At 42.0% G+C, this 15228-nt stretch overlaps 1 protein-coding gene across 1 annotated transcript in view; it reads left to right on the top strand.

The window, feature by feature from the left end:
• The window catches only part of LOC139712792 (oxytocin receptor-like), a 90777-nt gene extending 87889 nt beyond the window's left edge, over positions 1–2888 (top strand). Inside the window, exon 3 of the mRNA XM_071624584.1 lies at positions 882–2888. Within this exon, the coding sequence (XP_071480685.1) occupies positions 909–2198 (1290 nt within the window). The 5' untranslated portion in view covers positions 882–908 and the 3' untranslated portion in view covers positions 2199–2888. The remainder of the gene's footprint in view (positions 1–881) is intronic.
• Positions 2889–15228: the final 12340 nt, after the last annotated feature.

Here is a 15228-nt window from a genome sequence, read left to right as displayed (position 1 = left end):
ATTTTGACAATTTTCTAGTGTCTATACCTACAGCTGACAGTTTAGATTGTATCTTCATTTTGTGGTCGTGTACGTCGTAAGTTTGCTAGACAAGATCTGTCATTTGTTGTTTTAACGAAAGTTGTTTATGTATATCATCTTGATATTATCTGTTCAAAATGTCTTCATGTTGCTTTAGAGAAATGTCCGATACTTGCGACGTGGTATGTGAGAATGCAAACATCTCAGCATACGTGGTATATCATTGTATTTTTGTCTCATTGTACTGGTTCTGATTCATGAGTTGATACATGTATTGAAAGTTTCATTCCTGTCGGTGTTTATGGTGTAATCACTTTTGTCAATACGAAGGAGCAGATCACAGATCATGAGAGTGGATAATCTTTTTGTATATTTTAACTAACCGCCCCAAAATATTGCATTACCCTTTGGATGAGCTTTTCAGACAACAGAATTTCGCATGTAATCTTTCTTGTACTTCATGGAACGCTGCAATCTCCGGTTACAGCTCGTTATTCCGAAGGGTCGTTATTCCGAAGGCTCTTTAGTCCGAAGATTCGTTATTCCGAAGGTTCATTGTTCTGAATTTCTTTTTCGGATTAACGATTCTTCGGAATAACGAACCTTCGGAATAACGCCTAAAATGTTCGGATTAACGAACCCTTTTTTCATTTTCGTATTAACGAACCTCTGGGTATAGGGAATTTGTGTGTTTCGGATTAACGAACCTTCGGAATAACGAACCTTCGGAGTAGCGAACCTTCGGAATAACGAACAGCACCCGCAATCTCCATCGTGCAACACACACGATGAATTATAACAAATAAAACATGACAATATTGTTTAATCTTGATGATATCTGTGTTTATTGACACCCCCAGATCACGTGGTCCTTCTGAGATCTCACCATGGAGATACCCAGGAATCCCTACGGTGAGGATCCTGAAACAGCGTTGAGGGCGCTGCGCACGTCTTCACCTGATTTGGGAGCTGATGATTCCTCGGACCATTACATGTTCACCATGTCCACCCAGTCCTACTTCACGAACACCACTGACCAAGGCACGGGTGGGAGCTCTCTGGGCTTCAATCGTGATGTGCGGATCGTCTCTCTATGGTTGCTGTTCGTGTTCGGATTATTCGGCAACATGTGCGTGTTCCTCTGGCTCTGGCTCAACAGGCGACGCAAATCCCGAGTGAACAAGATCATCTTCGGTCTGGCCACAGCCGACCTCAGTGTGTGCCTTTTCACGCTGCTGGGATCCGCCCTCTACGAAATGCTCTACTATCGCTGGTTTGCCGGCAACGTCATGTGCAAAGTGATCATGTACATGCAGACCGTGTCCATCATGGCTTCTAGCAACATGCTTGTGCTCATCGCGATAGATCGCCACCAAGCCGTACGCAGTCCACTCAAGGAGGGCCTACCCGCGTGGAGGATGGTCGGGGCGGCCTGGGGATGTGCGCTTGTCACTTCGGTCCCACAGCTGTTCCTGTGGAAGGTGCTGGAGAGGGACAACGTGGAGACGTGTGGAACCGACTTCCGGAACCTTCCCGACTGGCACCGCATGGCCTACCTGTCGTACGCCGCTACCTTCACCTTCTTCATTCCCATTCTCATCATCTCCGTCGCTTACGCGCGGATATGCAAGAAGATTTGGGACAAGGCTCGAGACACGTCCTTCGGTCGCCACCCCGTTGGAGACTTTGTCCAGCGTGGCGGTAAGGTTCGCATCCAGAGCACTGGATCCACATCGCTGAACCGAGCAAAGAGCAAGACGCTGAAGATGTCCTTCGTCATCATCCTCGCATTCGTCGTCTGCGGACTTCCCTACTTCATCGTGGAGCTCATGACATGCTACAACGTCCATCAGATCAACAGTTTTGTGTACGGACTTCTCGGAATATTTGCCGCGTCCAATTCGTCGGCAAATCCGTACATATTCCTTTTATTCAATCGCGGAAAGTACGGGAGGTGGGCTGAGTGCACTACATGTTGCTGTAGCAACGTGCACTGGTGGAGTCGCCGCCACTTGGAATTTGAAATGCCACGAGTGGAAACATCTTCCAGCAATTCCCAGACAATGAGGACGGCTGTGGACACGAGCACGTCATTCAAGGGCAAGAACGGATCTGCAACGAATTCCTTCAGGAACATCTATAAACCGGTTCCGCAGATACGAGAGCACAAGGTGTAGGCACACAATCAGACTTGTTCACATTCGATAATTTGGGCATTCATTATCCCACGGCGGATCGCCAGTACAGTAGATAAGATGTGTTGAAATGTGTGTGTCTTGCGTCGTACTTTAAGGTGTCCAAAGGGCTCAAATTATGCCCATGACACTGATAAGGAAAGACACTAATGTGGAAACCTGTGTCGGTCTGTAGGGGAGGACATGGTTGCCCATAGAATTAGCGGCTACATCCGGAGTCTTTGCTGACGTCATACTACGTGGATTTACTATCAGCCAATTCTAGCTATAATGGGTTTGCGTGTCTCCACAAGATATAAACGAGTCGACCGCAAAATAGTCCCCCAGCGTGCTGACAGTTTCAAATGATCTGGAGTAAACATCTCCGAATTGGTAGCACATGGCGATTTAAGCTATTCGTGATTTGTCTTTGCCGCTAAAAAGATGCCGTCAGTGGACCGCCTTAACGAGTGACGTTAAAGGAGGGGTTTATACTAGGAGATTCTTCGGTGGTGACTCACATAATTCCAGTCGCACTGTTCGTGAACAGTCCATCGCGAAACAGAAACTATTTTTTTTTTGTTCCACTAGTGTTTAGATGTTCCCCTTTTCTCACTCGTTCTATTTCTTTCTTGCTTTTTATGCTTACGAAATAAGAGAAATTTTGTGATTACCCATCGTTCCGTTGATTCAGCATAGAACACTTTTCTTTCTTTAGAATTATTCACGCTATTCATATTCATTTTTACTTTCTTGCATTTTCATTACTGATTTCTTTCTCATTTCTTTGTCTACGTAAAGGTCGTTGTTTGGTCTACAAAAAAAAAAAAGAGGAATATGAATTCCCTTCTCACTTCCTATTCATTTAGGCCAGAAAAGTACACGCCGCAGAAGTAATGTTCTTGAGTGGCGTGGTTTCACATCGATATTCACTGTAATCTAAAAATCATGCACTTATTTGAATAATTTTTATGTGCAGAACTTACATGGTTTGATAGAAACGAATGTTTCCTGCAAATTTAAAGAATTGTAAATTGTCGTAACATTCGTATGACGTGTGTCACGTGACTAGCTCTCCTTTGCAAATGTCTGACGGGCATGCACATTTGGAAGTGTCCGAAATGCATTTGTGTGTATGTGTTTATGTATTTCTGTGTGTGTGTAAGAGAGAGAGAGAGAGAGAGAGAGTGTGTGTGTGTGTGTGTGTGTGTGTGTGTGTGTGTGTGTATATGTGTGTGTGTGTATGCATGTATGTATGTTTCACTTCTAATTTGTGCACACATTACTGTAAAACATAGTTTGTGTATTACGTAGTCCATCCAACATGTCCAAATTTCTTGCAAGACTGACGTACAGTCTACATATTTTATGTCTTTTTCTATATGTGTACATCATAACATTATGCTCGATCGCCATATAGCGACATCACAAACTGTGTTCATATTTGTATTCCGTTGAAAATTACCGGACCTGTAGCCAACATGTAAATGCGGCGGCTAATTCTTTGACAGGCTAAGGGATCTATAGTGATCACGCATGCAGTATCGCACAAAACTTTGAAGAATGAGCACCATTTTTATTAAAATCGCGACGACAGATGGCCATTATCGCCATATGGTGATACGTGTAAATGCAATGTGATATTTTAGATGACTTGCTACAAATGATTAGGCGTAAAGGAAATCTTAAATGTCAGCTGAATGTTGTTCAGGTTTTAGACGTTGTCGAGTAGAACTTTATCTTTATTTCTTGTGAACTTGTTTAAGTGGATTATATATAACCTTCCAGCCTGAACAGACTTTCGTTATTACGTTTCACAGGCATGATAGGGCCTGTTTGTTCATGTTATACTTGTATCATTGTTTGTGGCCAGTCGCTACGCCAGGAGGGTTGTCCCCATTAGTAATTAGTTGGATCTCTGACCGAATAGTTAACGTCATTACGAAAAGAGTTAAGATATCAACGTAGAGACGGGTCACATTTACATTGGGACGCTCCTGTTTGACAGGAATGATAAAATCATGTTGCACGATGCCTAGGGCCCCATGATGAGAATTAACCCTTTTGTGTCCTTTGAGCGCCGATTGTACACACTGTCCAATGTCCCTGGCGCAGAAAGGGTTAAAGTATTAAAAGATGGGTCACGTCTTTTACACAGGGACGCTCGTGCTTGACAGGAATGATAAACCAGGTTGTATGATGTGTAGAGGGCCTGTTATCTAATCTCACTCAACACATTCTACTTTGACACATTATTGCTACAGGTTTCTTTTCCATTCTAGGAAAATGATATGATTATTTATGTTATTTTTCATTCTGTATCCCTTGAAAGTAACAACGTTCTGTGTTTTATCGCACGAGTGTTTGGACGACAATTAACTGTCCTTATTCCGTTGAGCTTGGCTCTCTGACCTAGCAAAACCGCTGCAAATTTATGCAGAGCCTACTTATGCTTTCCACAAGGTTTTTACAAAAATTCTTGCAGAGTAATGTCTTTAGTTTTTCGCATGGATATGTTTGCTTGATCTTAATAGCTGATTTATCTGTTATTTCTTTTTCTTGCAGGCTGACATACAGGTAAACCGAATTTCTGGCGTAACATGGCGTAAGGCAGATCAAGAAGTATAATGTTCATACATCCGTGGACATCCATGCGTCTAACTCTAAAATGATTTCCACTTCATTCAGCGTCTTATATTTTATAGCAAGCAGCATCGATTTATAGCATACGAGAATATGCTGTCTTGTCGGTAAGAATAGTTTTGTTACTGTACGTTGTTCCACAGTCCTATTTCCGTGTTTATATATTTTGCTATCATAGTCTCAGTGAGGTTTTTTTTTTTCGTAGTTTTTCTTCCTTTTTTTTGGTGGCTGGTCCACGAAATGTACGATACGTTATAACGTGATAGAATAGATATAAAATGAAGATTATTTAGAATCCATTTTGGAGCGTTTGTATTGAAACACTTAACAAATTGGTATCCAAGTTATGTTGAAGATGAAAGTTTGACACAACAAAGACTGGCATGGATAGATTAATTCAATATCATGCACATGGCCTGTGTCTTGATGATGGGATCTTAACTTTGTAATCACCATCGATTAACCACTGGATAAACTTATGACGTATTCCGTGTCTGTGGCGACAATCTATACCTTTGTCGGTACCGAGTAGAGGCGATAAGCGTATTTGGGGTCGTCCCGCGAGACCAACACCCACGAGTTCGACATTGAAAAAAAAGTCCGTGAGTCACACAGCTCACGAGTCATAGAGCCCATGAGTTTGATACTCGGTAAAAACAGCCCACGAGTTCGACATTACAACACGGGACTTAATGTGTCGGTCTCGTGGGCCTTGTTTGCTGAGTGTCGAACTCATGGACTGTATGACTCGTGGACTGTGTAACTCGTGGGCTGTATGACTCATGGACTGTATGACTCGTGGGTGTCGGTCTCGTGACGTGCACCGTCAAATTTGGCTAGAGCACAGCTGATCAATAGGAGTACTGTTTGACGGCATCCATAATATAGATGGTCCTTACTTTCCATATGCCCCGGTCACAGAGTGGAGACCGGCCAATGCAATCGTTTAGACGTCCGCGTCATAAGTGTAAAGCTCCCTGGTGTGCTGAGCGAACGGACTTGCATGAAACACGCAGCTGAACTGGTCGCATGTGCGAACAGTTAATAATCCTTCATTGGCAACATTGGCAGCGCACTTTATGTCACACAGCAATTTGATTTACAGCACATTGCTTCCCGGATTGGGGAGGTAAAAGTTCTTCATTACCACCCATAACAAAATTACTGAAGCTGAATATGATCACACTACCACCAAACTTGATATTGTGATTTGATTCGCTCTATACTAATAATCTGACGTCTGCCATAGCTGTTATCATTTAGGAATTATCAATTTTAACTTGTGAGTTCATCGACAGGAATTTACATTGGGCTTACTCTACACTCTCTGTGTTAATACTCAACCTCCGCCGCTGGTGATTGGTGGGGGGGGGGGGGGGGTGGAGAGAGTGGGCGGAGCCCCAATAAGCTGAATGATATGCTGGTGAATAGTGGCACGTATAGGGCAATAACCGGATATTGGCCCGCGTGGATCGATAACTACCGCGACAGTGTAGTCTGCGCTGCTCTGACGTGTGGCGGGAAATCTACCAGCTGAAGTAGACGTGAGTCCTCTTTTTTTTTTTAATATGCAAACAAATGAAATCTTACAGATACCTACTTTGGTGATTGCAAACGAACAATTTTGCTCATATAATTTTGGTTTTGCTTTTTTTCCAGAGAAGGACTTGATATCAACTTATAGGACTTCCCGGAATGATAAGGTTTCCTTCGTATACTTCGATTAATGAGCACGTTAAATCCCTAATTTCACCCAGAATGATGTTAGCATTAATTTTGTATATGGCATTGCGATCGCTCTTCGTTCGACGTCCGGCGTCCGGCGTCCGGCGTCCGTCGTGCGTCGTGCGTCGTCCGCCGTCCGTCGTGCGTAAACTTTCTTTACGTTTTCACCTTCTTCTTGAAAACCCCATGGCCGATTTTCAGTAAACTTGGCAGGTAGCATCCCTAGGGGGATAGGATCTCGATTTGTTCAAATGGGCACCATGCCCCAACTGAGGGTACCAAAGGAGGCCTGACCCCCCCCCCCCCCCCCAAAAAAAAAAGGAATCTTAAAAAAAAAAATCTTCTCCAAAACCAGAACTCATATGGCGGAATCAGGGGTGCCCCCCCCCCCCCCATGGGACATACGGGAGGGGGTGGGAGAGGTCCTAATGGGGGCCTCTATATTTTCATTTCCTTCTTGAAAACCCCTTGAGGAATCTTAACCAAACTTGGCAGGTAGCATCCCCAGGGGATATAGGATCTCATTTTGTTCAACTGGGCACCAGAATGTGATGTGTCGGGAGGGAACGCACTAGGCATCACTAGTAGACCCGGACTGAACCGTAACGCGCCTTTGAGCCGCCAGGAATTCAGCAGCCGCTTTCCCCCACGGCCTGTCACGAATACCGTGACAGACAATGACAAATCCTAATAGCAAGCCCTACAAACAAAATTTGAAAACGGACCAAAATCCCAGGGAGCACTTCGTTCCGGGACAAACGGGACTGCTGTGGCCGTCGGGAACATGGTGCAACAAATGTATCGTTAAGTCATGACAATGGTCTAGTTGACTGCCAAACGATATTTCGAGTGTCACGTTGGCGTCACGTTTGAACAACCCAATTATTACCGACAGTAGTTGTTCATAAAGTGATAAATCCGACGGCTTTTGGAAGTTCATTGAGATTACAAGTTTTGTTAGCAGTCTGAATGTGTTTGTTGATGTTGTCTAGGTCTAAGTCTGGGGATAGTATTATACAGCACCCGTCTTCACAAGCTGCAATACCTATAATTGCGTCCATGGCAGCATCTCTGAACAGCCAATCAATGTGAAAATTCAAATAATTGTTATGGTTGCTGCACATGTTGAAGCCTATGACTTTGTCGTTGTCTCTTCATGACACGGATTCACAATACAGTTCATGTTGATACCTTGTATTTCCTGATGTAACCAACGTCGCCGAAATCATTGTGATATTATTTACGTGTCTTGTGCATGCAAAGCAGTATATTCTTAGTGACACGCGTGTATAGTATTTCCTTGTGATGCCTATGTCATATTTATGGTGCGCTGTAATGTATTATAATATATGTAAATATCGTTAAAGTTCAGAAAACTGTGTACAGAGAGGTGATTGGAATAAATGTAGATGATTCTAATTTGTGGATCCAAATTCAGTTGGCGTGATTGATGTTTAACTCTTTTGAGTCAATGTATTTCACAATACCATGGACATGTTATGCACGATGGATGTCAGTGAGAATGAGGAAGTGAAGTTTGACGTGACCAAATTAAAGCTTCTTTTCGTATCCATCCATTCCTCTACTTTTTTTAGCAATCAATCTCTATCTGTGGCTTTCTTTTTCCTCTTTTCTCTCTGATTTAGTTACTCCCTCCTTCTCTAGATGCAAGGCGGTGGGGGGGGGGGGCAGAAAAATGATAAAGATTCAGAGCCTATTCTTTTTCCAAAAGAATACATCTCGATAATAAGCCTAGAAATAACACTTGAAATAATGTTAAAATCACATACGCAGTATTCAAAGGCATAACTTAATTTTTTTAATCAATAATACGTGTAAACCCTATGTGACGCGCTTGTGCTACTAGTACGCTAACCCACTAAACGCGTCTTACCCTTTCTCCGCACAATCGTACTACAAATTTTATCATTCTGGTATTATCCTCGTTCAAGCTGATGCACCGGGGTCAAACGAAACGCACTGATTGGTCAATTAAATCACGTAAGGTTAAGAATTAGTCACGTAAAAGCCCGGTCACACCGCGCTTTACGGCTTATAATCACGGCCCACACACGTCAAAAGCGGTCTCCCATGAAGCAGACGATGTCGAGTTGATGTTGAGTTTATAAAGACGAGCTACGGTCGATTTGCAGACGTGGCAGGACGCAGGGAAAAATCGGAACGGCGTAGGACTCGGTAAAAAATTTTGAACTGCTCAAAATTTTATTCCGCGGACAACCACAGGCGGCACACGTGGCAAAGACGTGCAACACCGTGAAACACATGTGATAATCCGTGTTCCGGCAGTGATTAAAACTTGGGGTGACGCGGTAAGACGCGAAAGTTTAGCCGTCTGTCACGGGCAGAGCACGGTCAATTGACGCGTGTTACGCGTTGGTATCACGGGAAATAGCGTGTATTTAGCGGCTTATCACTGACAAATAGATTTTTCCGCGTACATACACGTGGCTGGACGTGGTTAGCCGTGCTTAGGCCATACCCCGTACAAAGCACGGCCAAACCAAAATTGACCAAAAAATTACCACTTACGACCACGTCCACCAGATTTTCATAACATTTTGTACGTGATTTAGACGTGGAGTGCTGTGTGACCGGGGCTTAAGGTTTCTCGAGCATGCGTCAGCTAGTTCTCGTCAATGGCAGGGATGGCCTTTCATACGTCACGAGATGAGTACAGTACCCAGGTGTGTCAAACTTGCAGTCTTCTGGGGATAATAAGAGCCTATAATGGAAACCTACATCAGGGGCGTCAATCCGTTTCACTGTTGGGGGACAAAACTTGGATGGGAAGATCTGTGCGAGGTAGCGGAGAGACCGAACAGGCGGACGGTGCGGGAGGGGGTATCCCCCTCCCACACGAGGGAGATTTTGCATCTTCATACCTAAAATTCAGTGATCTGGTGCACACTTTTGGTGAAATTTCTTGGACCCCCCCCCCCCCCCCCCCCACATAGACACACACAAACGAGGGAGAATTTGCATTTTCAGACCTATAATTCAGCGATCAGGTAACTGTCTGCTGCACACTTTTTGTGATTTTTGTGTCATTTTTTTTTCCAAACAAAAAGTAGGAAAATAAATATTCACAGATTATGCAAATAACTAAATAGCGGCAGGGCATATAATCAGCTCTTGTTCCGCGTATGCGTCATCACAGTATACCAAATGTATGGAAGTTGCCGGGGGTGGGAGGGGGCAGCGCCCTTCTACACGACGGAGCTTTTGCATCGATCTGATGCACACTTTTGGTGGAATATGTAATGTCGTGTAGCCATAATCAATGCATGGAGGGTAGGTTGATATAGCGGGGGGGGGGGGGGGGGGGGGGGAGGGGGGGCTAAGAAAGGGGTGTTCCCATACCCTCCCATACGAGGGAGCGTTTGCACATTAATCACTGTTAATGAAAGAACATTTGGGAAATTGTCAATCAAAGAAGTGTACTAAATCTATGGATATAACAACCAAACTGGAGATGGGTAAATTGAAAAAGGATACCCCTTCCCGCATGAGGGAACTTTTGAATTTGTTGGAAAGTGACAGATCTGGTGCACATTTGGTGTAAAGATATGGAAGAGGCCTTAACGAGGGATGGGGTATCCAGTAGCCTACCACGCGAGGGAGATTTTGCATTTTTCAAAATTGAAATTCAACGATTTGGTGCACACTTACGGTAAAATATTAATTTTCTATCTTAAAAAAGAAAATTTGAAGCATCCCGGGAATTATTTGATAGCAAAATGATATGTTTGCCTCCCCAATAGTTTCACACCCCCCCCCCCCTTTGCCTCCAGGATCGACGCCCCTGCATACGAGAGAGCTTTTGCATTTTTAGAATTTAAATCAACATACCTCGTAAACATAATTATTGTTGATCGAATTTAGGAAATTGTCAATCCCAAAAGTGTACTAAATTTATGGAGGGGAACCAATCGGGGGAAAGGGTCAATTGAAAGGAGACATCCCTTACCACACGAGGGAACTTTTGAATTTTTGGAACTGAAGTGACAGATCTGGTGCACACTTATGATGAAATATTCGGAAATCTGTCGATCTTAAAGCGCACTAAGTCTATGAGAAAGAACACTAAAGGGGGAGGATAGAGGAACATAATGCCTCCGGAGACACTCCGTGACGGAGACATAAAAAACATTGGGGCAATGGTTATTGGAAGGACTCAAAGGAGCCATCGGTCATTAATTCAGATAATTGAATTTGTCCGCCACCTTGAGAATCTTCTCATGACCAGGTTCTCCTTTTGTGTAATCATTATACACGGGTCTTTCTCTGTGCTTTACATCAGAGTACTTTGCATGATTAAAAGCATTGTTTGATTAAAACGAAAATACAGTAATAACTTTGTGTCAGATTTCGATAATGGACAACATAACATAATTCGTTTGAATTAAATGTTTATTCAACTTTTGTATAACAACAGCATTTGGGTGCTTTGTTTTTTATGTTTTGTTTTGTTTTTGTTTTTGTTCGTTGTTTTTTTTTAAATCAAAATTAAACTCATTACCACATAATCTGACCCTGTACACAGCCACTTTACTAAACGATCCACGAAGGACCAATACCTAAAAGGGACCGGTCCGGCGGTAGAGTGGACACACGAAGCGACCCCCCGGCAGGGGCGGATCCGGGAATTCTGTAAAGGGGGAGGGGGGCGCAACTAATATTTCTGGTGCCACTTCCGGGTTTCGTAGTTTTCCTCTTTATCTATTTTGTTTTTAACGAAAAATAAAGGGGGGGGGGGGCGTGTGCCGGTGGCGTCCCCCTCTGGATCCGCCACTGCCCGGGAAGCGACCCGGAGGAGCGACCCTCTGGACCGAGCCTGGGGAGACCACTTCGCTAAGTAGTCTTCTGACACAATTTGCTTCGCAAATAAATGCAATCATAAAAATAAAGATAAACATTCGAAAATTATAAACAGATTAGTTTCTAGTGGAAGAACAAAGAATAAGAGGGAAATACAAAACAGAAAACAAAACAATAATGAAAGAGAGCAGCAAAGAAAGAATACGATTAGAAATGAAGATAGAAAAAAAAACAAGAAATAAGGAAGATAATAAAAGAAAACAAACAGGAAGAAAGAAAGATAGAAAGGGAAATAGAATGGTTACGGTACAAGGTGTTACAATGTGACCATTTTTCCCTTCCCAAACAGTATCAAAGGTTCGTTTTCTTGAGTTACGCATCGCCCTTGGAAAATCCTAACTACGGGGCCCGACTTGGCTGTATCGAGACATAATTATGTTTGTATCTTCCTCTCGCATTCCGTCCTCTTCTCTCTCCCTCTCTCTCTCTCTCTCTCTCTCTCCTCTTCTTCTATCTTTATTCTCTCCATTACTTCAGGGTTTTCTGCTTTTCTACTAAAAATATACACAATAAACAGGTACGGTCACGTTTTACGATTTATTTACATGGGTATAAAATAATCATAATCTGTGTGATACAATTCATGAGTCTCGTGTAAATTTTTCAACACGTGACATTTTCACCGAAAAAAGAATACATTACATAGCATGCTTTGCAAAATATTTTAATGTCCGTGATGCTATGTTTATGTGTACTGTTTCAAGCAGAAAACAATATGATCAATAAGCACTTTTTCATCATGTCTATCGAGTTTTCATTTGTCCATTGGATGACGATGATAATACAGTGTAATTACAATAAGAGTAAAAATAATAGTAAAAAAGACAAAAATTGTAAAATAAACAATAATAGCAATAGTAACAATAATAATAATAATAATAATAATGATAATGATATCAATAATATCAATAGTAAAATTGATATCTTTCAGGTAAAAGCACAATGAGCGTACATTCCGTGGTAACAAGAACACGTGTATTATGATTCTTTTTCGTTGTTTTTTTTAATCTTTTTTTTATCTGGCGTTTGAACGTATAGAGTGGGATGTTCTCAAACCGAGAAAGTGGCTGAGAGTAGCATTATGAATAGTTCCTGGAAGACTTACATCACTAAATCTACGAAGAACCACGTGGCGTAAAATGTGATATAAAAGAGAGTCTTAGGTCTTAAAGCAACTGGAAGACAGCTTAAGCATCCAAAGATTCGTGAAATAAATTTCAACCACTGACAATCACATGAAGAAAGAAACTTTAACTTTAAATTCTGTTACAAAATATACAAGGAAGTAACTCATATTTAAAAGCTTTTTTTTTCACTTTCAATATAATCTTCAGGCTAGAAAAAAAAAGGGGGAGGACAAAGCGGAGTGGAGTTTTCAAAAAAGACAATCTATATACTGACATCAACACTCTGAACGAGTGACGCGCAATAGAATCGGCGAGATGGGCTTTAAACATTGAATACTGTATGTGTACGACTACGAAGTGCCTGTCACGCACTTTTCCTTCCATATTGCAGGCGTCCCACTGTCCCGAAATTGAGCAAAGCGGGACACACGATACGGGAAAGGTTCAAATTCTGCTCTGGTCGTATAAACATGGGGTCATTCGGGAGGGCATTTCAGCCATCGTATGACCGACGGTGGAGTTTCAAAGGCTCCGGCAGCGATTCCGTGAGCGGTAGCAAAATCTTTGGCAAGCCAAAAAATTGCTCGAAGACGTTGCGAAGGTTCATACTCGCATTGCTATCTTGTGTCAATTTCGGGACAGCTTGACGCCACGCTAAAGAATGCATGCATGTTTCATCCCTTTGAAGATGGCAGTAACACAAACGGTGATGGCGGTGCTGCACATCAAGAAACCATTCATGAGATTCAGTTGGATATGACATCCAAGAAACTCTAAAGGTGTCAATAAATTGTAAAAATGAATTGTAATCAGGTAAATGTAGCAGTGTTATCTTTTACGCGTAACATTTTTCCTATTTACCCTGAACAGAGTTCATTATGATGGTCTGATGCCAAAGTTGGATGAATACTCTTTAATACAGGATTTCATAAGCTGATGTAGCACAGAACACAGTAGGCCTACATGCAATGTATATGAATGCACTCTTTCACACAACAGCACATTATACTAGATTTAATATTTTTATTCTTGAATTTATGTCTCTTCGTTTATTTTGGGGCATTATTGACACAGAGCACAGAGGGTATCTCGAGTCACTAGTACGTGTACCTAAACCAAGTCATTTGTCACTATACATTGTACATTCATCTTATCCAAATGAAGGCTTCGGCCAACAACACACTGATCACTGGTGACAGTGATGATGGCAATGATGACGTTGACGAAAATGATGACAACAGTGATGATGATGATGATGTTGATGATGATGATGATTTTGATGATGATGATGATGATTTTGATGATGATGATGATGGTTTTGATGATGGTGGATTTTGATAATGACTTTGATGATGATGATGGTGATGATGAGAGTCAAAACTAGACCAAAAATAAAAGGAAATACAATTTTCTTTCCACTTACACTTACACTCGCACGGTTGTATGTGAATAAGCCCTTGAACAACATACAATTTGTAGTCCTTGACAGTTTCACTATATCTTTCCAATGGCAGGACAAGAATACATTGATTTGTGCAAGAATGTCAAATGCCAAATATTCAGGACAAAATGAATCTTCAAAACTACTCAATACTGACAATGCCCATCATGTCAGTATTAGCCATATACAATAAACGTTTAGTCACAGCGATGCTTTCTTGAAAAAGGACAAAATGGAGCATGCAACTTGTGTCCCACTTCTGTTATATAAAATGTGGATATTGCAATGCAAATAACACCTACCCACCTCTCAGAAATGATAAATCAGCAGCAGCTGTAATGTGAAATAACTCTTTTGCAATTTAAATTCAAAGCTTTGAATCATATACAATGAAAAAATTAACGACCACCCCAATGATTTTTGTCATTAATCCCTCACTTAAACCGACATGGAGCGATTTCCTGCTTCATGAATTCCACAGGCAATCGTCAAAAAAATCCCATCTACGGCGATCCATCTTCAATGATCCTTCGCCGCTCTCTGTCAAAAGGAAATACTCTTTGGAGAAAGACAACATGAAATGGAATTTTCTTAGAGGATCTATTCTTCTCCCAGCATCCATTATGTATGGGATAAACAGGTAAGACTTTCCCAGTATGCGGAGGTACTTGGATACGCCTGGGGAAAGCAATTACAGAGTCATTCATTTGTGGAAAACAACAAAGATCCATGCTTTCATAACCTCATCTCACATATCAAATATGTTCCCGTTTTTGTGTGTGTTTTCATCTTTTCTCTGTAATTCAGTGGAGGCTCATCCATCTCCCCTTCAGGTATGACTTTTCCAAAGTTGATTGCCTTCTGAATATTCATGATTAAATTTGGGGGGCTGGCATGCCTGAAATGGCGTAAGCAGACAATCACCTGTAAGCACTCCTAAATGAGAAAACTTAAAACTTGTCTCCCGTTGCCATGGTGACTGAGACCATATGAAGCATGGTGATGAGAACATCACCCTGGGAGCATTTTTTTTTCCTGCTCTGAGGCACAACATCTAATCAGAATTCGACTTATGTCGGCTCATCATTTCCAAATCCTTCTGCATTGAAAGCACAGGGCCTTTGCCTTCACAACAACAGCCAACAAAAGTCTTGTAATTTCCTGGTAGAATTTCCTCACAGCGACAAAGGGATGTGAA

This window comes from Diadema antillarum, unplaced genomic scaffold (genome assembly GCF_040938485.1).
Source record: "Diadema antillarum isolate AM-2024a unplaced genomic scaffold, OU_Dant_1.0 seq00001857_RagTag, whole genome shotgun sequence".
NCBI classification, from domain to species: domain Eukaryota; kingdom Metazoa; phylum Echinodermata; class Echinoidea; order Diadematoida; family Diadematidae; genus Diadema; species Diadema antillarum.
The sequence above is the reverse complement of the archived record's forward strand: the minus strand, read 5'-3'. Positions and strand labels throughout refer to the sequence as shown.